We start from the raw sequence: 26,574 nt of genomic DNA, 5'->3' as shown, positions 1-26,574 counted from the left end.
TCTAATGATTTCATAAATACCAGAATCTAAATTCATAAAACTATAAAGGTATTATTTTACCTTTTTCAGTAAGAACTCAATAATTAAAATAATAAAAATTTATATATTTTGTTATAAAAATTTATTTATTTTAAAGTTTATCAAGAATATTAACTACAAGTTCTATAAAGAGATGGCTATTTATCTTACTGTCATTGCTGTTAGTCCCATGCCTAAGACTATCTCATCAACAGTTAAGTGTTTTATAAATATTTGTTGAATAAATGAGTTATTTCTGCTGAGAAAAAAAAATTAAGGGTCCCTATTTTAAGAATCGCAACACAATACGGAATGTCTTTGAATCTGGAAGCTTCATTTAGTGAGTTTTAATGAAAAAATATATAGAAACAATATTTTCCAGTAAAATTATAATCAAGTCAGTGTGATAAATGAGATCTTCAGGATTTAAAACTTTTCAATAGAGGAAAAATACACCATTTTTAAAGAACTTTAAAATACCTTGGTGGACCTCTGGTATTCCATGGAGCATAGTTTGGAGGAAAATAATAAGGGAGAGAGCACCACCATGTGAAGGAAGGTATTAAAATTAAGCTGAAAACATCTGAGCAATCAGCAGCAACAGAAAGAAACATTATCTACACTTAGGCAGATACTCCAGGAACTACAGCTGTACTCACCGCCTTCCTGAAAATACAGGTGCCATTGACCCCCACATTATGGGAAGTCCAATAGAACATTCCATACTTTCCCATTGAAGTCCTAAACATGCTCCCTTTTTTGTTGTGAAGTTGGTATATAAACCTTTACCTCTAACTATTCAGTAAGTTACTCATTACTAAGTACTTCCACCTTACCTGTGGTGTGCACATGTAAATAAACCTTGTATTTTCTCCTGATACATGTCGATTGTCAGTTATTTCTCAGGCTCCCAACCATTCAAACCTAAAACAGTAGAGAAAAAGCTTTCTCTACAACATGAATCTGGATGTATGATTTCTAGTTTTGGCTCTGCCAATAAAGAGTTCAATCACTCATTCAACCATTATTTATTGAACACCTATGTGCAAGGAATATTTTTAGTTATGACCTAGATAAAAATTATCAAAGTTCTTATCTCTCAAGTGTTCTGATTTTTAAAAATAAGGGTTAAGGCTACATTACCTTAAAGTTCCCAGCTAATACAAACATCCATCGGATCTAGTCACATTCACCAAAATAAACTTGAATTGGCCAAATCCAACAGAAGCATTTCAATCCTTATTGCACTTTGCCTCGTTACTAGGTTGAAACTGTGGATGCCATTTGAAACTCCATAATCTCCCACCTCACTAACTTCCTTCTTGGTCTCCCACCTCATTCTTTGTTCTATTGTAGGGTCCCAAAAAACGACATCCCAAAATGAAGGCCTCAGAAGCGGTCTCAGAAGCACAAGTTTTTTCTGACCTTCACCTGGCCCCTCATTCTCCCTGGAGGCTAGCCGCAGAAACTAGAATCTCTCTTCTCCATGGCAGGTCACAGAAACCAGAGCCCCATCTCCCCAAAGCCAGTCATGAAACCTAAAAATATTTATCTAACATTCTCCCTCCCTTTCAATGGAAAAACTGGCCATGAAGAAATGATCTGACCTGCCTTGATTGTAGGTCATAAGACCCCTAACCAGAGAGGGTCCTGTCCCACACCCAGAACGAAGGAATGTGGCACAGAGAGGCCAAGAAGAATCTAGACAGACAGGCCTTGCTGGGTTTCCCCACTCAGTCTGTTAGCACTAGTTTATACCTTTTTTGTCCAGTCCTATTTCTACATGTCTGTCCATACTTTGTTAAATATAATTTTTAAAAATGGAGAGCTTCCCCTGTATCTGTGGGTCTTCATTCTGAAGGCCCTTGTGTTAGGTAAAACTTGCATGCTTTTTACCCTATTAATACTTGCATGCTTTTTCTTTTTTTTTTTTTTTTTTGAGATGGAGTCTCGCTCTGTTGCCCAGGCTGGAGTGCAGTGGCGCGATCTCAGCTCACTGCAAGCTCCACCTCCTGGGTTCACGCCATTCTCCTGCCTCAGCCTCCTGAGTAGCTGGGACTACAGGCACCCGCCATGACTCCCGGCTAATTTTTTGTATTTTTAGTAGAGATGGGGTTTCACCGTGTTAGCCAGGATGGTCTCGATCTCTTCACCTCATGATCCACCTGCCTCAGCCCCCCAAAGTGCTGGGATTACAGGCATGAGCCACCGTGCCCAGCCACTTGCATGCCTTTTAATACAAAATATTTGTATGCTTTTCCCCCTATTAATCTGCATTTTATCAGTGATTTTTAGTGAATCTTCACAGGGGAAAGGGGAAGTTTTCCCTTGGCCCCTACATGCTTTTCACTCAAAGGTGTTCCTAGGGTTCTATCTTTAAACGACTACTGTTCTCATGCCTCTTCTTCTCGCTCCCTGGGAAGTCTGCTTTAATAATCTATAAATTGAGAAATTCTAAACCTGTATCTCCACCACTCGTCTCTCGCTCAACATCAGGTTCATATACTGTTGCATGTAAACAACTGGATGTTTCATGAACACTTCAAACTTAGTATGCACAAACTAGAACTCATAATTTTCCACATATTACTAGCTTCCAAATCTAATCCTTCTAAATCCTTCTACATTTCTTACTTCAGTTAGTGACTCAATGAATAACTCAATTACCCAAAGCAGAAACCTTAGAGTAATCCTTTTCCCTTAACATTCCTTTTCCAATATATCACCAAGCCCTGCCAATTTTGCTTGCTAGAAATTCTTCAGATTTTTCTTTCTTCTCCATCAGTATTCCCACTTAAGTACTCCAAGTCCTCATCACCTTTTGCTTGACATATTACAAAAACTTACTGACTGGTCTTTCCTTTTCTAATCTTCCTCCATATGCCTCAAATCTGGCCTCCACTTAGCTGCCAAAGTGTTTCTACTCTACTTCAAATCCATTTGTGGCTATCTCTCAACCTAGGAGGGAATAAAGGAAGCTGATTTTGGACATGCAACTTCTCTCCCAGAGCCTTTTGTAGTAGGCAAAGAGTAGCCATGGAAAAGTAAAGGTTTAAATTACCAAATGCAGTTGACAGCTTTGGGTTGCTAGCAGACTGCTTTTAACATGAGATGATTATGGTTGCAGTGGTGGGGGAAAATGTTTAAAATTTGTTTTACAGCTTCTAGAGTAAAACATAAGATTAAACACTCCCTGTTGCAACCACATGCAGTACAATGCTTGAAACTAATGTTAGATCTCTTGCAAGATTCTGAATTGAGAAATTCAGCAATTCGATACAAATAGCCCTGATTTGCTGCAGCTCAGTAAAGGTGCTACACTTGGTACTATATACTTAAGTCAGAGAGTTACAGTATACATCCCAGAAAAAAATCAGCAGCCATTTCCCTACTATTAATATGTACATGTATTTCCAAGACATCCAGAATTCTCTTCTCCCCTGACTTCTCCTCTCCCCAAGGTTTCTTTCTGTATTTAGGGATTGAAGTTCTCAGTAAAGGGGGTTGAACCAGACAATACCCAATTTAGAGCACATCCATTTCCAATCTAAAACAAAGGAAATCTTTCAAACTCTGCTCAGAAAATAGAGGGGTTTGATTTCAGAGAAGTATAGTTAAGATGTGGTAACAACTGGGCAGTAGAAAAAGTGGCCAGTGTATAGTTAGTGTTATACACTAATAAACCATTTTTCAGATTCTTAATTAGAACCAAGTACGGAGAACCAGACAGAGACAAGAACTGCAGCTAATCATCACCAGATATTCACTAGAAATAGGGCCTAAAACTATGTAGATTAACTATTAGCAATGACCTCAGAGAGGAACTGGAATTCCATTAGTACCACCAAGGAGATAGGTAAGGAGACCAAAGAAAATTTACACAGGTGGCAGTTATTGAAATTGGCTATATTTTTATCTATTCAAAGGGAATTAGAGAACAACCAGCACAATAACATTTTTTTTAAGTTGAAGCAAAGGGAAAAAAGGTATTACCCTCTTCAACACACCATACAAATTATTTACTGAAGCAGTAATTTTTAACATTTAGAAGTTTGTCTTGAAAGCACAAAAAAGATTTAAGAAGCTATATCCCCTATGAAATAATTATCTTTAAATTGTCACTTCACTTTAGTTGAAACTGGAACTGGAAATTTAAAAAGTATGTATTAGAGATATGGTGACTGTATAACTGACTGTCATTAGGGCACCACTGAGAGTGAAAGGGGATGCCAAGTAAATAGAAAACTATGTCACAAACAAAAGTGGGTAGAGTGTACAGCCCCATTAACTAGTTATGCTTTATGCAAAAAAACCTTAGCCTTACTTTACAAATTTAAATAAGTGTGCTTTTATTTGTTTCAAGTACATATACAAGCTTATGTATTTGTTATTATTTCTACTTTAATGGCAAGAGTGTAGTGAGTCTGAGACTCATGCAACACTGATGACAGTGAAAACTGGTATAACTTCTGGAATCAATAAATATTGATGTGGCAATATTTATAAAGAGTCTTAACATCCTTTGTAACCTAGTAATTGACTTTGAAAGAAGGAGCTGGGTATGCCAACTTAGGCCCCGAGAAAGGAAATAACTTTTCATCTGAGGAATGCTAGTCCCTTTAAATTGTCAGGCCCAGAGAGGCATTTAAAATGTAACAAGACAGGGATGCCCTCTCTCACCAGCCCTATTCAACATAGTGTTGGAAGTTCTGGCCAGGGCAATCAGGCAAGAAAAAGAAATAAAGGGTATTCAGTTAGGAAAAGAGGAAGTCAATTTGTTCCTGTTTGCAGATGACATGATTGTACATTTAGAAAACCCCATCGTCTCAGCCCAAAATTGCCTTAAGCTGATAAGCAACTTCGGCCAAGTCTCAGGATACAAAATCAATGTGCAAAAATCACAAGCATTCCTATACACCAATAACAGACAAAGAGACAGCCAAATCATGAGTGAACTCCCATTCACAACTGCTACAAAGAGAATAAAATACCTAGGAATCCAACTTACAAGGGATGTCAAGGACCTCTTAAAGAAGAACTACAAACCACTGCTCAATGAAATAAAAGAGGACACAAACAAATGGAAGAACATTCCATGCTTATGGATAGGAAGAATCAATATCATGAAAATGGCCATACTGCCCAAGGTACTTTATAGATTCAATGCCATCCCCACCAAGTTACCAATGTCTTTCTTCACAGAATTGGAAAAAACTACTTTCAAATTCACATGGAACCAAAAGAGAGCCCACATTGCCGAGACAATCCTAAGCCAAAAGAACAAAGATGGAGGCATCATGTTACCTGACTTCAAACTATACCACAAGGCTACAGTAACCAAAACAGCATGGTACTGGTACCAAAACAGATATATAGACCAAAGGAACAGAGCAGAGGCCTCAGAAATAATACCACACATCTACAACCATCTGATCTTTGACAAACCTGACAAAAACAAGAAATGGGGAAAGGATTCCCTATTTAATCAATGGTGCTGGGAAAACTGGCTAGCCATATGTAAAAAGCTGAAACTGGATCCCTTCCTTACACCTTATGCAAAAATTAATTCAAGATGGATTAAAGACTTAAATGTTAGACCTAAAACCATAAAAACCCTAGAAGAAAACCTAGGAAATACTATTCAGGACATAGGCATGGGCAAGGACTTCATGACTAAAACACCAAAAGTGATGGCAACAAAAGCCAAAATAGACAAATGGGATCTAATTAAACTAAAGAGCTTCTGTGCAGCAAAAGAAACTATCATCAGAGTGAACAGGCAACTTACAGAATGGGAGAAATTTTTTGCAATCTATCCATCTCACAAAGGGCTAATATCTAGAATCTACAAAGAACTTAAACAAATTTACAAGAAAAAAAAAAAACCCCATCAAAAAGTGGGCAAAGGATATGAACACACACTTCTCAAAAGAAGACATTTATGCAGTAAACAGACACATGAAAAAATGCTCATCACTGGTCATCAGAGAAATACAAATTAAAACCACAATGAGATATCATCTCACACCAGTTAGAATGGCGATCGTTAAAAAGTCAGGAAACAACAGATGCTGGAGAGGATGTTGAGAAATAGGAATGCTTTTACATTGTTGATGGAAATGTAAATTAATCCAACCATTGTGGAAGAAAGTGTGGCGATCCCTCAAGGATCTAGAACTAGAAATATAATTTAACCCAGCCATCCCATTACTGGGCATATACCCAAAGGATTATAAATCATGCTACTATAAAGACACATGCACACGTATGTTTATTGTAGCACTATTCACAATAGCAAAGTCTCGGAACCAACCCAAATGTCTATCAGTGATATACTGGATTAAGAAAATGTGGCACATATACACCATGGAATACTATGCAGCCATGAAAAAGGATGCATTCATGTCCTTTGCAGGGACATGGATGAAGCTGGAAACCATCATTCTGAGCAAACTATCACAAGTACAGAAAACCAAACACCTCATGTTCTCACTCATAAATGGGAATTGAACAATGAGAACACTTGGACACAGGGTGGGGAACATCACACACTGGGGCCTGTCGTGGTGACAGGTGAAGCCAGCTGGGCTTCTGGGTTGGGTGGGGACTTGGAGAACTTTTTTGTCTAGCTAAAGGATTGTAAATGCACCAATCAGCACTCTATGTCTAGTTAAAGGATTGTAAATGCACCAATCAGCACTCTGTAAAAGGGACCAATCAGCAAAATGGACCAATCAGCACTCTGGAAAATGGACCAATCAGTGCTCTGTAAAATGGACCAATCAGCAGGATGTGGAAGGGGCCAAATAAGGGAATAAAAGCTGGCCACCCCAGCCAGCAGCGGCAACCCGCTCGGGTCCCCTTCCATGCTGTGGAAGCTTTGGTCTTTCGCTCTTCACAATAAATCTTGCTGCTGCTCATTCTTTGGGTCCACACTACCTTTATGAGCTGTAACACTCATCACGAGGGTCTGCGGCTTCATTCCTGAAGTCAGCGAGACCACGAACCCGCCAGAAGGAAGAAACAACTCCAGACACACCATCTTTAAGAGCTGTAACACTCACTGCGAGGGTCTGTGGCTTTATGCTTGAAGTCAGCAAGACCAAGAACCCACCAGAAGGAACCAATTCCGGACACAGTGGGGTGGGGGGGCAGGGGAGGGATAGCATTAGGAGAAATACCTAATGTAAATGACGAGTTAATGGGTGCAGCAAACCAACATAGCACATGTATACCTATGTAACAAACCTGCACGTTGTGCACATGTACCCTAGAACTTAAAGTATAATAAATAAATAAAATAAAATAACAGCAGTCACATCTCACTCCCCCTTGAGATAAGTAATTACCTCTTGAGGCCACTTGCTATGCAGGCCCTAGACTGACACCAAGTGGCCATAAAACATCATACACCCTATAGTTCAACAATGTACAACCAATCACTAACCAATGTTATTTCTGTAAACCTACGAGAATACCTGAGGAACAACTTTTGTAATCAGGCCTCTTTTGTTTTCTGGACCACTCTCCAAAGGCAACCTTTAAGTGTGAAATATGTCCTGAGATGCCATCCTCAACCTTGGCCCAAACAAACACTCTATATTTTTTCTCCTCTTCTTCCCTTTAGGTTGGCATCCCTAAAGGGATGGCACCCTCCCAGAGAGCCCTCCTGTTATGTTCCCTGTCACTGGTAAGCGGCAGTCACCAAAGGGGAGCCTAAGGTTGCCAAGACTGCCTACATGTGGATGGGCCATCTTGTTTCCTTGTTAAAATGAGGAAATATGAGTCTATCAACTTTGTTCTTCTTCAATATTGTTTTGGCTGTTCAAGGAACCTTGAAATTCTATGTGAAATTTATGATTAGCTTTTCCATTTCTGCAGAAAAGGGTGTTATGATTTTGATAGCAATTTCAGGCCAGGCTTGGTGGCTCATGCCTGTAATCCCAACAGTTCTGGAGGCCTAGGTGGGTGGATCACCTGAGGTCAGGAGTTCGAGACCAGCCTGGCCAACATGTTGAAACCCTGTCTCTACTAAAAATACAAAAAAAAATTTTAAAAATTGGCCGGGTGCGGTGGTGCATGCCTATAGTCCCAGCTACTTGGAAGGCTGAGGCAAGAGAATTGCTTGAACCTGGGAAGAAGTTGTAGTGAGCAAAGATTGTGCCACTGCACTCCAGCCTGGGCAACAGAGTGAGATTCCGTCTCGAGGGGGAAAAATTATAGCGATTGCAGTGAATCTGTAGATTACTCTGGGGAATTTAAGATTTCCAGTTTACAATCATGGGCTATCTCTCCATCTATTTAGGTCTTCTTCCTTTCAAAAATGTTTAATAGCTTTGAGTATACAAAGACTTGCATTTCTTGAATTTATTCCTAAGATTTTGATGCTATTATAAATAGTTCTAAATTCACTTTTGGATTGTTCATTGCTACTGCATAAAAATACAAATAATTTTTGTGTGTTGATCTTGTATCCTACAATCTTTATGACTTTATGTATTAGGTCTAATATTTTTGTGTGGATCCTTTAGGATCTTCTATATATTATATCATGTCATCTATAAACATAGTTTTACTTCTTTTTTTATTTGGATGCCTTTTATTTCTGTTTCTTGCCTAACTGTTCTACTTGTCTAACTGTAAAATGTTGAATAGAAGTGGCAAAAACAGACATTCTCATCTTGATTTTCGTTTAGGGGTAAAATGGCAAAGAAGGAAAGCTTCCCCCTTCACCCTCTGAAGGTTCACTGAAAATGAACTGATGAAATGCAGATTAATAGGAGAAAAAAACAAATTTATTCTAATGTGCACGCTACCCAATAAGCAGTGGGGTAAAAATGCTCCATAGGGGAAGGTTAGGTGGGGCTGTAGCAGTAAATGATTCTGTGGAGGAAATGAATGGACCTGGAGGCAGACATTATCTTATGAATGATTCTTTTTGGAAACTGAATGAGATCGGACCAGAGAACAAATACTATTAATAGTTGGGATAAAGTTCAAATTTCATCTGGGCTGTAATGGTGTTAAATTTTGGGTGTCTTCCTGTTATATGAGTTTTAATTTTCTCTGATTGATGAAATTTCAGGGAAGGAATTGAAGGCAATTTTGTTCCTCTCCTGGGGTCCAGTTTTTAGGTAGAAAACGAAACCAGAGAATAGCTTCATTCTGTGCTTTGGGAGAGACAGAGGATTAGAGGGGTGGGGGTCAGAAAGACCTTCAGGCTGCTTCTTTAGTTCAGCATGTCAAAGCACCATATTTCAGGATATTGTTTTCTGAGTCCCAACACAGAAAGCTTTCAGTCTTTAACCACTGATTATAATGTTAGCTGTGGGTTTTTCCATAAATGCTCTTTACCATGTAGAAGAAACTCCCTTCCATTCCTAGTTCATTGAATGTTTTTATCATGAAAGGGTTTAATTACTTTTATATTAGAAATATTTTTTCTTAATCTTTGCAATGCCTCCTATTATGATTATTTTTTAAAATGCACCCATCATTAAATAGGCATCGATATTAACACTGAATATTCAGGACTTCCCCCTGCAGAATGTAGAAGTGAAACAGCAACATGAGAAAAAAAAAATGAGGATTACAATTAGAGATTAGAGTGATACTGCTCTTTCCATTCCTGGCCATAACTTAGTGTGAAAGGAAGGTGGAGCCCCTCCTAGTGTCCACAGTAGTAAAATATTGTAAGCAATTACCTTACATACAGTTTATGAACTGCTATAGTTAGTGACCTAATGTTGTGTAAAATATTACTCCCAAACTTCCCAGCATTAAAACAAACATTTATTTCTTACAATTCCTGCAGGTCAAGAATCTAGGAGCAACTTATCTGACTGGCTCTTCATAAGCTTGCAATCAACTTGTTGGTTGGGGCTGTAGATATCTAAAGGCTTGTCTGGAGCTGGAGGACCCTCCTGCAAGATGACTCACTCAAAGGGCTCACTCATTGGCAAATGGCTTCTATTCCTTGCAATGTCAGCCTCTCCACTGGGCTGCTTGAATGTCCTTATGACATGGCAGCTGGCTTCCCCAGAATGAGTGATCCAAGAGATAGAGCCAGCAGGAATCTGTAATACCTTTTATGACCTACCTCGAAAGTCACACACAGTCATTTCCACCATATTCTATTTTCTAGAAGACAGTCACTAAATTCAGCTCATGCTCATGGGGGGAAGAATCACGTTCCACCCTTTGAAGGGAGCAGTATTAAGTAATTTGTGACATATTATGTCCAGAATTGGTGGGTTCTTGGTCTCACTGACTTCAAGAATGAAGCCGTGGACCCTTGCAGTGAGTGTTACAGTTCTTAAAGGCGGCGTGTCTGGAGTTTTTTCCTTCTGATGTTCGGATGTGTTCGGAGTTTCTTCCTTCTGGTGGGTTTGTGGTCTCGCTGGCTTAGGACTGAAGCTGCGGACCTTCAAGGTGAGTGTTACAGCTCTTAAGGCAGCGCGTCTGGAGTAGTTCATTCCTCCCCATGGGTTCGTGGTCTCTCTGGCTTCAGGAGTGAAGCTGCACACCTTCACAGTGAGTGCTACAGCTCATAACAGCAGTGTGGACCCAAAGAGTGAGCAGCAGCAAGATTTATTGCAAAGAGCAAAAGAACAAACCTTCCACAGTGTGGAAGGGGACCCGAGCGGGTTACCACTGCTGGCTTGGGCAGCCTGCTTTTATTCTCTTATCTGGCCCCACCCATAACCCACTGATTGGTCCATTTTACAGAGAGCTGATTGGCCCATTTTGACAGGGTGCTGACTGGTGTGTTTACAATCCCTGAGCTAGACACAAAAGTTCTCCATGTCCCTACTAGATTAGCTACATACACAGTGTCCACAAAAAGGATCTCTAAGTCCCCACCAGAGTAGCTAGATACAGTGTGTTGATTGGTGCATTCACAAACCCTGAGCTAGACACAGGGTGCTGATTGGTGTGTTTACAAACCTTGAGCTAGATAGAGAGTGCCGATTGGTGTATTTACAATCCCTTAGCTAGACATAAAGGTTCTCCGAGTCCCTACCAGAGTAGCTAGATACAGAGTGTCGATTGGTGCATTCACAAACCCTGAGCTAGACACAAGGTGCTGATTGGTGTATTTACAATCCCTTAGCTAGACATAAAGGTTCTCCAAGTCCCCACCAGACTCAGGAGCCCAGCTGGCTTCACCCAGTGGATCCCGCACCGGGGCCACAGGTGGAGCTGCCTGCCAGTCCCACATTGTGCGCCCACACTCCTCAGCCCTTGGGTGGTCGATGGGACTGGGTGCCGTGGAGCAGGGGGTGGCGCTCGTCAGGGAGGCTCAGGCTGCACAGGAGCCCACAGAGACAGGAGAGGCTCAGGCACGGGAGGCTGCAGGTCCCGAGCCCTGCCCTGTGGGGAGGCAGCTAAGGCCCGGCAAGAAGTCGAGCACAGCAGCTGCTGGCCCAGGTGCTAAGTCCCTCACCGCCCAGGGCCAGAAGGGCCAGCCGGCCGCTCTGAATGTGGGGCCCGCTGAGATCACACCCACCTGGAACTCACACTGGCTCGCAAGCACCACGCGCAGCCCCGGTTCCCTCCCGTGCCTCTCCCTCCACACCTCCTCGCAAGCTGAGGGAGCCGGCTCTGGCCTTGGCCAGCCCAGAAAGGGGTTCCCATAGTGCAGCGGCAGGCTGAAGGGCTCCTCAAGCGCGGCCAGAGTGGGAGCCCAGGCAGAGGAGGCACTGACAGTGAAAGAAGGCTGCAAGGGTTGCCAGCAAGCTGTCACCTCTCAATATTTTAAAACCTCAACATTGAAAAATGCAATTTTCAGGTGGCTGGCAAGATGGCCAAATAGGAACAGCTCTGGTCTGCAACTCCCAGTGAGATCAACACAGAAGGTGGGTGATTTCTGCATCTCCAGCTGAGGTACCCAGCTCATCTCATTGAGACTGGTTAGACAGTGGGTGCAGCCCATGGAGGGAAGCAGAAGCAGGGTGGGGTGTCGCCTAACCCGGGAAGTGTAAGAGGTCAGGGAACTCTCTCCCCTAGCCAAGGAAAGCCATGAGGGACCATGCCATGAGGAAAGATGCACATACTACACGTTTCCCATGGTCTTCACAACCCATAAACCAGGAGATTCCCTCTGGTGCCTACGCCATGAGGGCCCTGGGTTTCAAGCACAAAACTGGGTGGCCATTTGGGCAGACACCAAGCTAGCTTCAGGAGTCATCTTTCATACCCCAGTGGCACCTGGAAACCCAGTGAGGCAGAACTGTTCACTCCCCTGGAAAGGGGGCTGAAGCCAGGGAGCCAAGTGGTCTAGCTCAGCAGATCCCAGCTCCACGGAGCCCAGCAAGCTATGATCCACTGGCTTGAAATTCTTGCGGCCAGCACAGCAGTCTGAAGTCGACCTGAGATGCTCCAGCTTGGTAGGGGAAGGGGCGTCCATCATGTCATTACTGAGGCTTGAGTAGGCAGTTTTCCCCTGAGAGTGTAAACAAAGTTGCCAGCAAGTTTGAACTTGGCGGAGCCCACCGCAGCTCAGCAAAGCTGCTGTGGCCAGGCTGCCTCTCTAGATTACTCCTCTCTTGGCAGAGCATCTCTGAAAGAAGGGCAGCAACCCCAGTCAGAGGCTTATAGATAAAACTCCCATCTCCCTAGGACAGAGCACCCGGAGGAATGGGCAGCTGTGGGTAGAGCTTCAGCAGACTTAAACTTTCCTGCCTTCCAGCTCTGAAGAGAGCAGCAGATCTCCCAGCACAGTGCTCAAGCTCTGCTAAGGGACAGACTGCCTCCTCAAGTGGCTCCCTGACCCCTGTGCCTCCTGACTGAGAGACACCTCCCAGCAGGGGTTGACAGACACCTCTTACAGGAGAGCTCTGGCTGGCATCTGGCAGGCGCCCCTCTGGGACGAAGCTTCCAGAGGAAGGAACAGGCAGCAATCTTTGTTGATCTGCAGCCCCTGCTGGTGATACCCAGGCAAAGAGGGTGTGGAGTCGACCTCCAGCAAACTCCAGTAGACCTGCAGCTGAGGGGCCTAACTATTAGAAGGAAAACTAATGAACAGAAAGGAATAGCATCAACATCAACAAAAAGGACATCCACACAGAAATCCCATCTGAAAGTCACCAACATCAAAGACCAAAGGTAGAAAACTCCATGGAGATGAGGAAAAACCACTGCAAAAAGACTGAAAATTCCAAAAACCAGAACGCCTCTTCTCATCCAAAGGATCACAACTCCTCACCAGCAAGGGAACAAAACTAGACAGAGAATGAGTCTGATGAATTGACAGAAGTAGGCTTCAGAATGTGGGTAATAACAAATTCCTCCAAGCTAAAGTAGCATGTTCTAACCCAATGCAAGGAAGCTAAGAGCCTTGAAAAAAAAAAGGTTAGAGGAATTGCTAACTAGAATAACCAGTTTAGAGAAGAACATAAATGACCTGATGTAGCTGAAAAACACAGCACAAGAACTTCGTGAAGCATACACAAGTATCAACAGCCAAATCGACCAAGCATAAGAAAAGATATCAGAGATTGAAGATCAACTTAATGAAATAGGCTGTGAAGACAAGATTAGAGAAAAAAGAATGAAAAGGAATGAACAAAGCCTCCAAGAAATATGGGACTGTGTGAAAAGACCAAACCTATGTTTGATTGGTGTAGCTGAAAGTGATGGGGAGAATGGAACCAAGCTGGAAAACACTCTTCAGGATATTATGCAGGAGAACTTCCCCAACCTAGCAAAACAGGCCAACATTCAAAGTCAGGAAATACAGAGAACATCACAAAGATACTCCTTGAGAAGAGCAACCCCAAGACACATAATTGTCAGATTCACCAAGGTTGAAATGAAGGAAAAAATGTTAAGGGCAGCCAGAGAGAAAGGTTGGGTTACCCACAAAGTGAAGCCTACCACACTAACAGCAGATCTCTCTGCAGAAATCCTACAAGTGAGAAGAGAATGGGGGCCAATATACAACACTTTTAAAGAAAAGAATTTTCAACCCAGAATTTCATATCCAGCCAAACTAAGCTTCATAAGTGAAGGAGAAATAAAATCCTTTACAGACAAGCAAATGCAGAGAGATTTTGTCACCACCAGGCCTGCTTTACCAGACCTCCTGAAGGAAGCACTAAAAATGGAAAGGAAAAACCGGTACAAGCCACTGCAAAAACATACTAAATTCTAAAGACCATCAACACTATGAAAAAACTGCATCAACTAATGGGCAAAATAATCAGCTAGCATCATAATGACAGAATCAAATTCACATATAACAATATTAACCTTAAATGTAAACGGGCTAAATGCCCCAATTAAAAGACTCAGACTGGCAAACTGGATAAAGAGTCAAGATCCATCGGTGTGCTGTATTCAGGAGATCCATCTCATGTGCAAAGACACACACACACTCAAAATAATGGCATGGAGGAATATTTACCAAGCAAATGGAAAGGAAAAAAAAAAAGGCAGGGGTTGCAATCCTGGTCTCTGATAAAACAGACTTTAAACCAACAAAGATCAAAAAAGACAAAGAAAGGCATTACATAATGGTAAAGGGATCAATGCAACAAGAAGAGATAACTAGCCTAAATAAATATGCATTAAATACTGGAGCACCCAGATTCATAAAGCAAGTTCTTAGAGACCTACAAAGAGACTTAGACTCCCACACAATAATGGTGGGAGACTTTAACACCCCACTGTCAATATTAGACAGATCAATGACACATAAAATTAACAAGGATATTCAGCACTTGAACTCAGCTCTAGACCAAGCAACCTAATAGACATCGACAGAACTCTCCACCCCAAATCAACAGAATATACATTCTTCTCAGCACCACATTGCACTTATTCTAAAATTGACCACATAATTGGAAGTAAAACATTCCCAGCAAAGGCAAAAGAACAGAAATCATAACAATCAGTCTCTCAGACTACAGAGCAATCAAATTAGAACTCAAGATTGGCACATGTATACATATGTAACAAACCTGCACATTGTGCACATGTACCCTAAAACTTAAAGTATAATGATAATAAAATTAAAAAAAATTAAAAAGAAACTCACTCAAAACCACACAATACATGGAAACTGAACAACCTGCTCCTGAATGACTATTGGGTAAAAAATGAAATCAAGGCAGAAATAAATAAGTTCTTTGAAACCAATGAGAAAAAAGACACAACATAACAGAATCTCTGGGACACAGCTACAACAGTATTTAGAGGGAAATTTATAGCATTAAATGCCCACAGAAGAAAGCAGGAAAGATCTAAACTCAACAGCCTACGTCACAATTAAAAAAACTAGAGAAGCAAGAGCAAACAAATTCAAAAGCTAGTAGAAGACAAGAAATAACTAAGATCAGAGCAGAACTGAAGGAGATAGAGACATGAAAAACACTTCAAAAAACCAATGAACCCAAGAGCTGTTTTTCTGAAAAGATCAACAAAATAGACCGCTAGCCAGACTAATAAAGAAGAAAAGAGAGAAGATCAAATAAACACAATAAAAAATGATAAAGGGGAGATCACCACTGATCCCACATAAATACGAACTACCATCAGAGAATACTATAAACACCTCTACACAAATAAACTAGAAAATCTACAAGAAATGGATAAATTCCTGGACACATACACCCTCCTGAAACTAAACCAGGAAGAAGTCAAATCCCTGAATAGACCAATACCAAGTTGTGAAATTGAGGCAGTAATTAATAGCCTATCAGCCAAAAAAAAAAAAAAACCCCAGGAGAAGACAGATTCACAGCCGAATTCTATCAGAGGTACAAAGAGGAGCTGGTGCCATTCCTTCTGAAACTATTCCAAACAAAAGAAAAAGAGGGACTCCTCCCTAACTCATTTTATGAGGCCAGCATCATCCTGATACCAAAACTTGGCAGAGACACACACACAAAAAAAAAAATTGCAGGCCAATATCCCTGACAAACATTGATGCGAAAATCCTCAATAAAATACTGGTAAACCAAATCCTGAAGCAAATCAAAAAGCTTACCAACCACAATCAAGTCGGCTTCATCCCTAGGATGCACGGCTGGTTCAACAGATGCAAATAAATAAACGTAATCCATCACATAAACAGAACCAATTACAAAAAACATATGATTATCTCAATAGATGCAGAAAGGCCTTCAACAAAAGTCAACACCCCTTCATGCTAAAAACTCTCAATAAACTAGGTATTGATGGAAAGTATCTCAAAATAATAGCTATTTATGACAAACTCACAGCCAATATCATACTGAATAGGCAAAAGCTGGAAGCATTCCCTTTGAAAACAGGCACAAGACAAGGATGCCCTCTTTCACCACTCCTATTCAACATAGTATTGGAAGTTCTGGCCAGGGCAATCAGGCAAGAGAAAAAAATAAAGTGTATTTGATTAGGAAGAGAGGAAGTCAAATTGTCTCTGTTTGCAGATGACATGATTGTGTATTTAGAAAACCCCATTGTCTCAGCCCAAAACCTCCTTAAGCTGATAAGCAACTTCAGCAGAATCACAGGATACAAAATCAATGTGCAAAATTCATAAGCATTCATATACACTAATAATAGACAGCCAAATCATGAGTGAACTTCCATTCACAATTGCTACAAAGAGAATAAAATACCTAGGAATCCAACTTACAAGGGATGTGAACGACCTCTTCAAGGAGAACTACAAACCACTGCTCAAGGAAATAAGAGAGGACACAAACAAATGGAAAAACATTCCATGCTCATGGATAGGAAGAATCAATATTGTGAAAATGACCATACTGTCCAAAGTAATGTATAGATTCAATGCTATCCCCATCAAGTTACCATTGATTTTCTTCACAGAATTAGAAAAAACTACTTTCAAGTTCATATGGAACCAAAAAAGAGCCCATACACCCAAGACAATCCTAAACAAAAAGAACAAAGCTGGAGGCATCATGCAACCTGACTTCAAACTATACTACAAGGCTACAGTAACCAAAACAGCATGGTACTGGTACCAAAACAGATATATAGACAAATGGAACAGAACAGAGGCCTCAGAAATAACACCACACATCCACAGCCATCTGATCTTTGACAAATCTGGAAAAAACAAGCAATGAGGAAAGGATTCCCTATTTAATAAATAGTGTTGGGCAAACTGGCTAGCCATATGCAGAAAACTGAAACTGGAACCCTTCCTTACACCTTATACAAAAATTAACTCAAGATGGTTTAAAGACTTAAACATAAGACCTAAAACCATAAAAACCTAGAAGAAAACCTAGGCAATACCATTCAGGACATAAACATGGACAAAGACTTCATGACTAAAACACCAAGAGCAAGGGCAACAAACGAAAAAACTGACAAATGGGATCTAATTCAGCTAAAGAGCTTCTGCACAGCAAAAGAAACTATCATCAGAGTAAACAGGCAACCTACAGAATGGGAGAAATTTTTTGCAATCTATCCATCTGACAAAGGTCTAATATCCAGAATCTACAAAGAACTTAAACAAATTTATAAGAAAAAAACAAACAACCCTATCAAAAAATGGCCCAAGGACATGAACAGACACTTCTCAAAAGAAGACATTTATGCAGCCAACAAACATATGAAAAAAAGCTAATCATCACTGATCATTAGAGAAATGCAAATCAAAACCACAATGAGATACCATCTCATGCCAGTTAGAATGGCAGTCATTAAGATGTCAGGAAACAACAGATACTGGAGAGGATGTGGAGAAATAGGAACACTTTTACACTGTTGGTGGGAGTGTAAATTAGTTCAACCATCGTGGAAGACAGTGTGGCGATTCCTCAAGGATCTAGAACCAGAAACACCATTTGACCCAGCAATCCCATTCCTGGGTATATACCCAAAGGATTATAAGTCATTCTGCTATAAAGACTTGGAACTGATACACAATAGCAAAGACTTGGAACCAACACAAATGCCCATCAATGATAGACTTGATAAAGAAAATGTGGCATATATACACCATGGAATATTATGCAGCCACAAAAAAGGATGAGTTCATGTCCTTTGCAGGGACATGGATGAACTGGAAACCATCATTCTCAGCAAAGTAACACAAGAAGAGAAAACCAAACACCGCATGTTTTCACTCATAAGTAGGAGTTGAACAATGAGAACACATGGACATAGGGAGGAGAACATCACAAACCGGGGCCTGTCGGGGGTCGGGGGACTAGGGGAGGGATAGCATTAGGAGAAATACCTAATGTAGATGATGGGTTGTTGGGTGCAGCAAACCACTATGGCATGCGTATACCTATGTAACAAACCCGCACGTTCCGCACATGTATTCCAGAAGTTAAAGTATAATAAAAAATATTTTTAAAAAAAATAGGATTATGCAGAGGCATGTCCACTCTGTCTGTGACTACTAGGGCAGAAAAAGCAGGCATCCGCAGCTTAACTAATAATCTTCATTCACCTATACAAAACGCTCTGTTGCAGGCTTCCTGTTTTTCTTCAAATCATTGCTTTTTAGACTTTTACTTTCCTGATTCTTTCTAGGAATTGAGTAATACAAAAGATTCTTTTTAATAATAAAAAAAGAAAAATGCAATTACCTTTTCCATATGCAATAGTCTGACATGGCATGAATAAACACTCCAAAAACAAAAAGCAAAAAATCCAGACTCAAAACCTGGTAAAATTATTTACATAAATCAATATGGAGATAATCTAGGACAGAAGAAGTCTTCCAGTTGTGTAATATATTGTAAATATTTAAAAACCTTTCAGTAGCATGAATCAATTATATCCAAATCCAGATTATAAATTTTTTCTCTTGAAAGCCTACTATTATAAAATGAAAAAAACTATATGAATCTGTATTTTATAGTAAATATTTTGAAATGTCAAGGGATGTAAAGTTTGTGAAACTGGCCCTGACATAAAAGTAGCCATCAAGGGTTCAGTGTTAAAAACTGAATAGCTTTGGTTGTCTGGTCCTTCCTTTTAGTGATAAGATCCCACAAGAGACAACACTTGTTTGTGACTGCCATTGTCAATGTTGTTACAGTATTGTTTCTAGTACCTAAAGAGTTTATCATAAAATGAAGTTCCCTGTGGCATTTCAAAGAACTTCTCGTGCTGTGTGTCTGCTTTTAGGCATAGTATTGCCAAGAAGTGGTTCAGCAGAACTCAGAGAAATGGGCACTCTAACTCTCTAAGTATGGAAAAAAACTAAATTCACAAGCAGCTGAATAACTAAATAGAAATATTGGTTCATGGTGGCAAAAAAAAAAACATTGTTTTCTGGAGTGAAAATTGTAAGTCAAAATATCTCAGGGAGATAGTCTTGAAATATTTTCTTGAAAAGATGCCTACAGGTCAGCATTGTTCATCAAAACACTTTCCAGGCATGTGAAAACTGATTCGTTAGTGTGAATTTATGGGACACTAAGCATAACATCAGGAAATAACCCTGCAAGTAATTATCACACATAAAAGACCTCCTGTTGCAAAAATGTCAGTTACATTGAGGAAAATTACTCATATTATCCTCCACCTGCCTTTTTTAGAACTTCTCATTCTGCTTTGTATATGGCAAGACTAGCATATTAAGATGCTAGAAACACTGAAGGGTAAAAAGTTTTTCTATTTGCATCATCTACCAGTTAGTTTGATCTACAGAGAGGCTCACATGCCAGCAGTTGGTGATGGCTGCTGGTTGGAGATTCAGCTGGGGCTGTCAGGGCCAGTTCTTTCCTGAAGGACCTCTCTGCATGGCTGCCTGGTTTCCTTTCCACCTGAGGGCTGGGTTCCAAGAAGGATTAATTTGAGAAGTAAGGATAGAAGATGCAGACCTTAGAAGTTCAAGTGTTCCATCAGCTGCATTCAATTAGTCATAAAACCGAGAACAGGAGTGTCCAATCTTTTGGCTTCCCCAGGCCACATTGGAAGAATTGTCTTGGGCCACACATGAAATACACTAACACTAAGGATAGCTGATGAGCTAAAAGAAAAAAAAATCTCATCATGTTTTAATAAAGTTTATGAATTTGTGCTGCATTCAAATTCATTCTCTGGCTCATTCTCTAGAAGGAAGGATGGGCAGCCCTATATAAGATCAGAATTTCCACTTCTCAGCAAATGCAAAAGAACTGAAATCATAACAGTCTCTCAGATCACAGTGCAATCAAATTAGAACTCAAATTAAGAAATTCATTCAAAACCACACAACTACATGGAAATTGAATGACCTGCTCCTCAATGAATCCTGGGTAAATAATGAAATTAAGGCAGAAATCAAGAAGTTCTTTGAAACTAATGAGAACAAAGAGACAACACACCAGAACTCTGGGACACAGCTAAAGCAGTATTAAGAGGAAAATTTATAGCACTAAAATGCCCTCATCAAAATGTTAGACCTCAAATCAACAACCTAACATCACAACTACAGGAACTAGAGAACCAAGAGCAAATAGACTCCAAAGCTAGTAGAAGACAAGAAATAACAAATATCAGAGCTGAACTGAAGGAGACAGAGACATAAAAAACCCTTCAAAAAAATCAACAAATCCAGGAGCTGGTTTTTTGAAAAAAATTAATAAAATAGACAGACTGCTGCACCTATCAACCCATCACCTAGGTATTAAGCCCAGCATGCATAGCTCTTTTCCCTAATTCTCTCCCACCTCTGCCCTCCCACAACAAGCCGCAGTAAGTGTTGTTCCCCTCCCTGTGTCCATGTGTCCTCATGTTCAGCTCCCACTTATAAGTGAGAACATGGGGTGTTTGGTTTTCTGTTCCTGTGTTAGTTTGCTGAGAATATTGGCTTCCAGCTTTATCCATGTCCCTGCAAAGAGCATGATCTCGTTCCTTTTTATGGCTGCATAGCATTCCGTGGTGTATATGTACCTGCAAATCCTGCAAATGTACCTCAAAACTTAAAAAATAAAAAAGTAAAATAGGCCACTAGTTAGACTAATAAAGAAGAAAAAAGAGTCAAATGGACACAATCAGAAATGATAAAGGAAATATCACCACTGACCCCAAAGAAATACAAACAGCCATCAGAGAATACTATAAACACCTCTATGTACACAAACTAGAAAATCTAGAAGAAATGGACAAATTCCTGGATGCATACACCCTCCCAAGACTGAACCAAGAAGAAACTGAATCCCAAAATAGATCAATAACGAATTCTGAAATTGAGGCAGTAATAAATAGCCTACGAACCAAAAAGCCTATGACCAGACAGATTTACAGCTGAATTCTACTGGAAGTTCAAAGAGGACTTGGTACCATGTGTACTGAAACTATTCCAAACAACTGAAAAGCAGGGACTCCTCCCTAACTCATTTTATGAGGCCAACATCATTCTGATACCAGAAACTGGCAGAGATACAACAAAAAAAGAAAACTTCAGGCCAATATCCCTGATGAACATAGATGTAAAAATCGTCAATAAAATCCTGGCAAACAGATACAACAGCACATCAAAAAGCTTATCCATCACGATCAAGTTGGCTTCATCCCTGGGATGCAAGGTTGATTCAACATACACAAATCAATAAATGTAATTCATCACATAAACAGAACTAAAGACAAAAACCACACGATTATCTCAATAGACACAGAAAAGACCTTTGGTAAAATTCAACATCACTTCATATTAAAAAAACAAAAAACAAAAAACCTCTCAATCAACTAGGTATTGAAGGAACATACCTCAAAATAATAAGAGCCATGTATGACAAACCCACAGCCGGTATCATACTGAATGGGCAAAAGCTGGAAGCACTCCCTTTGAAAGCAGGCAAAAGATAAAGATGCCCTCTCTTACTACTTCTATTAATCATATTATTGGAAGTCCTGGCCAGGGCTAACAGGCAAGAGGAAGAAATAAAGTGTATGCAAATAGGAAAAGAGGAAGTCAAATTATCTTTGTTTGCAGGTGACATAATTCTATATCTAGAAAATCCCATTGTCTCAGCCCAAAACCTTCTTAAACTAGTAAGCAACTTTAAAGTCTCAGGATACAAAATCAATGTGCAAAAATCATAAGCATTCATATACACCAACAACAAGCATGCAGAGAGCCAAATCAAGAATGAACTCCCATTCACGATTGCTACAAAGAGAATAAACTACCTAGGAATACAACTAACAAGGGAAGTGAAGGATCTCTTCAAGGAGAACTGCAAACCACTGCTCAAGGAAATCAGAGAGGACACAAACAAATAGAGAAACAGTCCATGCTCACAGAGAGGAAGAATCAATATCACGAAAATGGCCATACTGCCCAAAGTAATTTATAGAGCCAATGCCATTACCATTAAATCACCATTGACATTCTTCATGGAATTAGAAAAAAAGCTATGTTAAAATTCATATGGAACCAAAGACGAGCCCATATAGCAGAGACAATTCTAAACAAAAAGAACTAAGCTGGAGTCATCATGCTACCTGACTTCAAACTATGCTATAAGGCTACAGTAACCAAAACAGCATGGTACTGGTACCAAAACAGATATATATAGACCAATGGAACAGAACAGAGGCCTCAGAAATAATGCCACATATCTACAGCCATCTGATCTTTGACAAACCTGACAAAAACAAGCAATGGGAAAAGGACTCCCTATTTAACAAATGGTGTTGGAAAAACTGGCTAGCCATATGCAGAAAATGGAAACTAGACCCCTTCTTTACACCTTATACACAAATTAACTCAAGATGGATTAAAGACGTAAATGTAAAACCCAAAACAATAAAAACCCTGGAAGAAAATCTAGGCAATACCATTCAGGACACAGGCAGGGGCAAAAGCAATTGCAACAAAATTACACCAAAAGCAATTTCAACAAAAGAAAAAATTGACAAATGGGATCTAATTAAACTAAAGAGCTTCTGCACAGTAAAAAAAACTATCATCAGCGTGAACAGCCTAGAGAATGGGAGAAAAATTTTGCAATCTATCCATCTGACAAAGGTCTAACATCCAGAGTCTACAAGGAACTTCAACAAATTTACAAGAAAAAAAAACCCATTAGAGAAATGTAAATTAAAGAAATGTAAATCAAAACCACAATGAGATACCATCTCACACCAGTCAGAATGGAGATTATTAAAAAGTCAGTGTCTTTGCTACTGTGAATGGTGCTACAATAAACATACGTGTGCATGTATCTTTATAATAGAATGATTTATATTCCTGTGGGTATATACTTGGTAATGGGATTGCTGGGTAAAATGGTATTTCTGATTCTAGATCCTTGAGGAATTGCCACACTGATTTCCACAATGGTTGAACTAATTTACATTCCCACTAATAACCTAGGTGATGGGTTGATAGGTGCAGCAAACCACCAAGGCACACGTATACCTATGTAACAAACCTGCACATTCTGCACATGTATCCCAGAACTTAAAGTAAAAAAAAAAAAATTTTTTAATTAAAAAAAAAGGGGAAAAAAGGCCAAGAAACAACAGATGCTGGTGAGGTTGCAGAGAAAAAGGCATGCTTTTACACTGTTGGTGGGAATGTAAGTTAGTTCAACCATTGTGGAAGGCAGTGTGGTAATTCCTCAAAGATCTAGAAGCAGAAACACCATTTGGCCCAGCAATCCCATTACTGGGTATATACCCAAAGTAATATAAATCATACTATTATAAAGATACATGCCTGCATGCATTCAATGCAGCACTATTCACAATAGCAAAGACATGGAATCAACCCAAATGCCCATCAATGACAGACTGGATAAAGAAAATGTGGTACCTAACCACCATGGAATACTATGCAGCCATAAAAAGAAATGAGATCACGTCTTTTGCAGGGACATGGATGGAGCTAGAAGCTGTTATCCTCAGCAAACTAATCCAGGAACAGAAAACCAAACACTGCATATTCTCACTTATAAGTGGGAGCTGAATGATGAGACCACATGGACACATCGGGGGTGGGGGGGGAAACAATACACACTGGGACCTGTTAGGGGTCCAGGGGAGGGAGAGCATCAGGAAGAATAGCTAATGGATGCTGGGCTTAATTCCCAGGTGAAGGGTTGATCTGTACAGCAAACCACCATGGCACACATTTACCTGTGTAACAAACCTGCACATGTACCCTGGAACTTAAAAGTTGATTAAATAAATACATATATACACACACACACACACACACACACACACAAATCAAAAAATAAAAATAGAAAATAGAAGATCATAGTTTCCTAATTTGCAAATTTCTCTCTTTTAATGTACCTGACTGCGTGTGCTGGTACCATTGGGACCTCACATCATGATACCGCAAGACTGGAGTTTAGGGAACCCAACACAAGCAACTGCTGTGGCTGGTTACTTGATGTGAGAAATAAATGGTCTTGGTCTCTGACCCAGTGGTCTCTTGTTTCCTACAAGTAGGGTACAATTTAGATCCTTCACTGTTTCTGATTTAACAATGGGAGATATTTTTGTGGCCATATCTGCAAATACAGGATACTAATAATGAAAAAGAATAACAACAGTGGCAGCAGAGAACCCAGGGAATAGGATGAAGGGCCACTTTGACTGATTTAAGTGGATAAATAATCTCAAGAGGGAACCAATTTTTGCGCAGGTAAGGAAAATGTCTAAAGAATAATTTTGGAAAGAGAAGCTGCTAGGAAGTACTTTTAGACAGACACTTCTTTTCTTTCCTTTTTTTCTTTTTTTTTTCCGAGACAGAGTCTCACTCTGTCACCCAGGCTGGAGTGCAGTGGCGCGATCTCGGCTCACTGCAAGCTCCGCCTCCCGGGTTCACACCATTCTCCTGCCTCAGCCTCCTGAGTAGCTGGGACTACAGGCACCCGCCACCATGCCAGGCTAATTTTTTGTATTTTTAGTAGAGACGGGGTTTCACCGTGTTAGCCAGGATGGTCTCGATCTCCTGACCTCATGATCCACCCGCCTCAGCCTCCCAAAGTGCTGGGATTACAGGCCTGAGCCACCATGACCGGCCCAGACACTTATTTTCATACAGGAGAAAACTGGTTGTTCCCTAGGATCTCAAATACGAGGGAGAAGGGGTTACATTTTGAGACAGACTGCAGGTTAGTAGCTCCAGCACATCCTTGAGACTGAACGGCATGGTTTCCAGCATAGTAAATTACAGTTAAATTCATAGGTGTTGCAGGCAAATATTGTTTAAATAATGAAGGTCCAAATTCAAAAAGAGTTGGAGGTTTGGGTTTATAGTCAAACATCTACCATCATCAGTTTACTCTTTTGTTAATTCTCATGGTTACAGCTTCATGCATGCAGATATTACACATCAAATCTAGTTTTTCCTTACCTTGTTTTTCCTTTGTACATTTATTATGACACTAGCTACAAATAATAATTATTAGAATTGTTGTATTTGTCTTCTTCATTAGATTATGAATGTCTGAAATTCTGAATAATATTTTAGTTATTTTCTCTGTCCCTCAAATTATTTAACATGGTGTTTTGATAACTGCCTACATTTTATTCTTCAATTAATTAATACCAAATATATATATTTTTCACAATGCCCAGATTTAAAGCCTGTCATCTATTTATCATTTTTATTAATACAGATAGTAAATTTTTTAAATGGCCTAACACTTGTGTAAAGCCATCTGTAAAAAGAACAAAACTATAAATTAAACTGTGTCTAGAAATCTACCTTCCTTTAACTCCCAGACCTGTCCAGCACCACAAACTTTGTACGATGGTTTTACCATATTTGTCTGTCTTGTCTCCAATGGCGTCAACTGTGCCATCTGGATGCAAACGGACAAACCCTCCAGTCAGCTTGTTATAGAACTGAAGAGTATTTCCTTTTGTAAACTTCCAGCTTTCTGCAGTCCACTAAAAAGAAAAACAAAACAAAACAAACAAAAACACCAGTATGAGAAGAAACAGAGAGAAGAAATTGCTAAGAAACAGCACTTACTAAACTCTATAGGCGGTTTTGTTTTAACACATCAAATAGTCATTTGAACATTGTTTATATGAGATAATCTAAAGCCCAAACAAAATCTTACTGTTTCTTTTCTCTTAAGTTCCAGCTTCTGCCCTGAGAAGGTAAAGAGAGGGCCATTAATTTCAGAAGTGTCATGCTTTCTCCAGTCATCATAAAACATAGTTTTCCAGGAAATGTGTATACATGATACCTACTCGCAGAGAAGATACTGTTATCCCTGGCATACAGTTCTCTGACAATTTTACAATCATCTTCTCCCTGATCTAGCCATCTGTGAAAAGAAAAGTGTATCGATTATTTTCAGACTTTATATTTACAATAACCGTTGGCAATTATCTTCCCAAGTCAGAAATACAAGATAGCAGGAATTGGAAAAGACGTGGCTATCTGGCTCTCAAAGGCAGGGCAGTACAGAATGGAAAAGAAAATCCTAAAATGACTCTAAGAGTGCAAGGGAGGTAGAAGCAGCAGTTACTATCTGGTAAGGCTAAAATATGTTTTTGCCTAATACACAGGTGAGTTACTCAATCAGCCTGCTAACCGTCAAAGTCATAGATGTTATATTTACTGGATCAATTTATCCTGTCCTTTGGCCACTAACTATAGTTCAAACTCTTATC

The 26,574-nt window shown here is 39.9% G+C and overlaps 1 protein-coding gene across 1 annotated transcript in view; it reads right to left on the bottom strand.

The window, feature by feature from the left end:
• The window catches only part of RP1 (RP1 axonemal microtubule associated), a 341,437-nt gene that overhangs the window by 188,288 nt on the left and 126,575 nt on the right, over nt 1-26,574 (bottom strand). Inside the window, exons 12-14 of the mRNA XM_063669462.1 lie at nt 26,149-26,225; nt 26,016-26,047; nt 25,710-25,839 (exon numbers count right to left, since the gene is read on the bottom strand). Coding sequence (XP_063525532.1) covers nt 25,710-25,839; nt 26,016-26,047; nt 26,149-26,225 — 239 coding nt within the window. The remainder of the gene's footprint in view (nt 1-25,709; nt 25,840-26,015; nt 26,048-26,148; nt 26,226-26,574) is intronic.

This window comes from Pongo pygmaeus, chromosome 7 (genome assembly GCF_028885625.2).
Source record: "Pongo pygmaeus isolate AG05252 chromosome 7, NHGRI_mPonPyg2-v2.0_pri, whole genome shotgun sequence".
Taxonomy (NCBI): Eukaryota; Metazoa; Chordata; class Mammalia; order Primates; family Hominidae; genus Pongo; species Pongo pygmaeus.
This window is presented reverse-complemented; position numbering and strand designations above follow the sequence as displayed.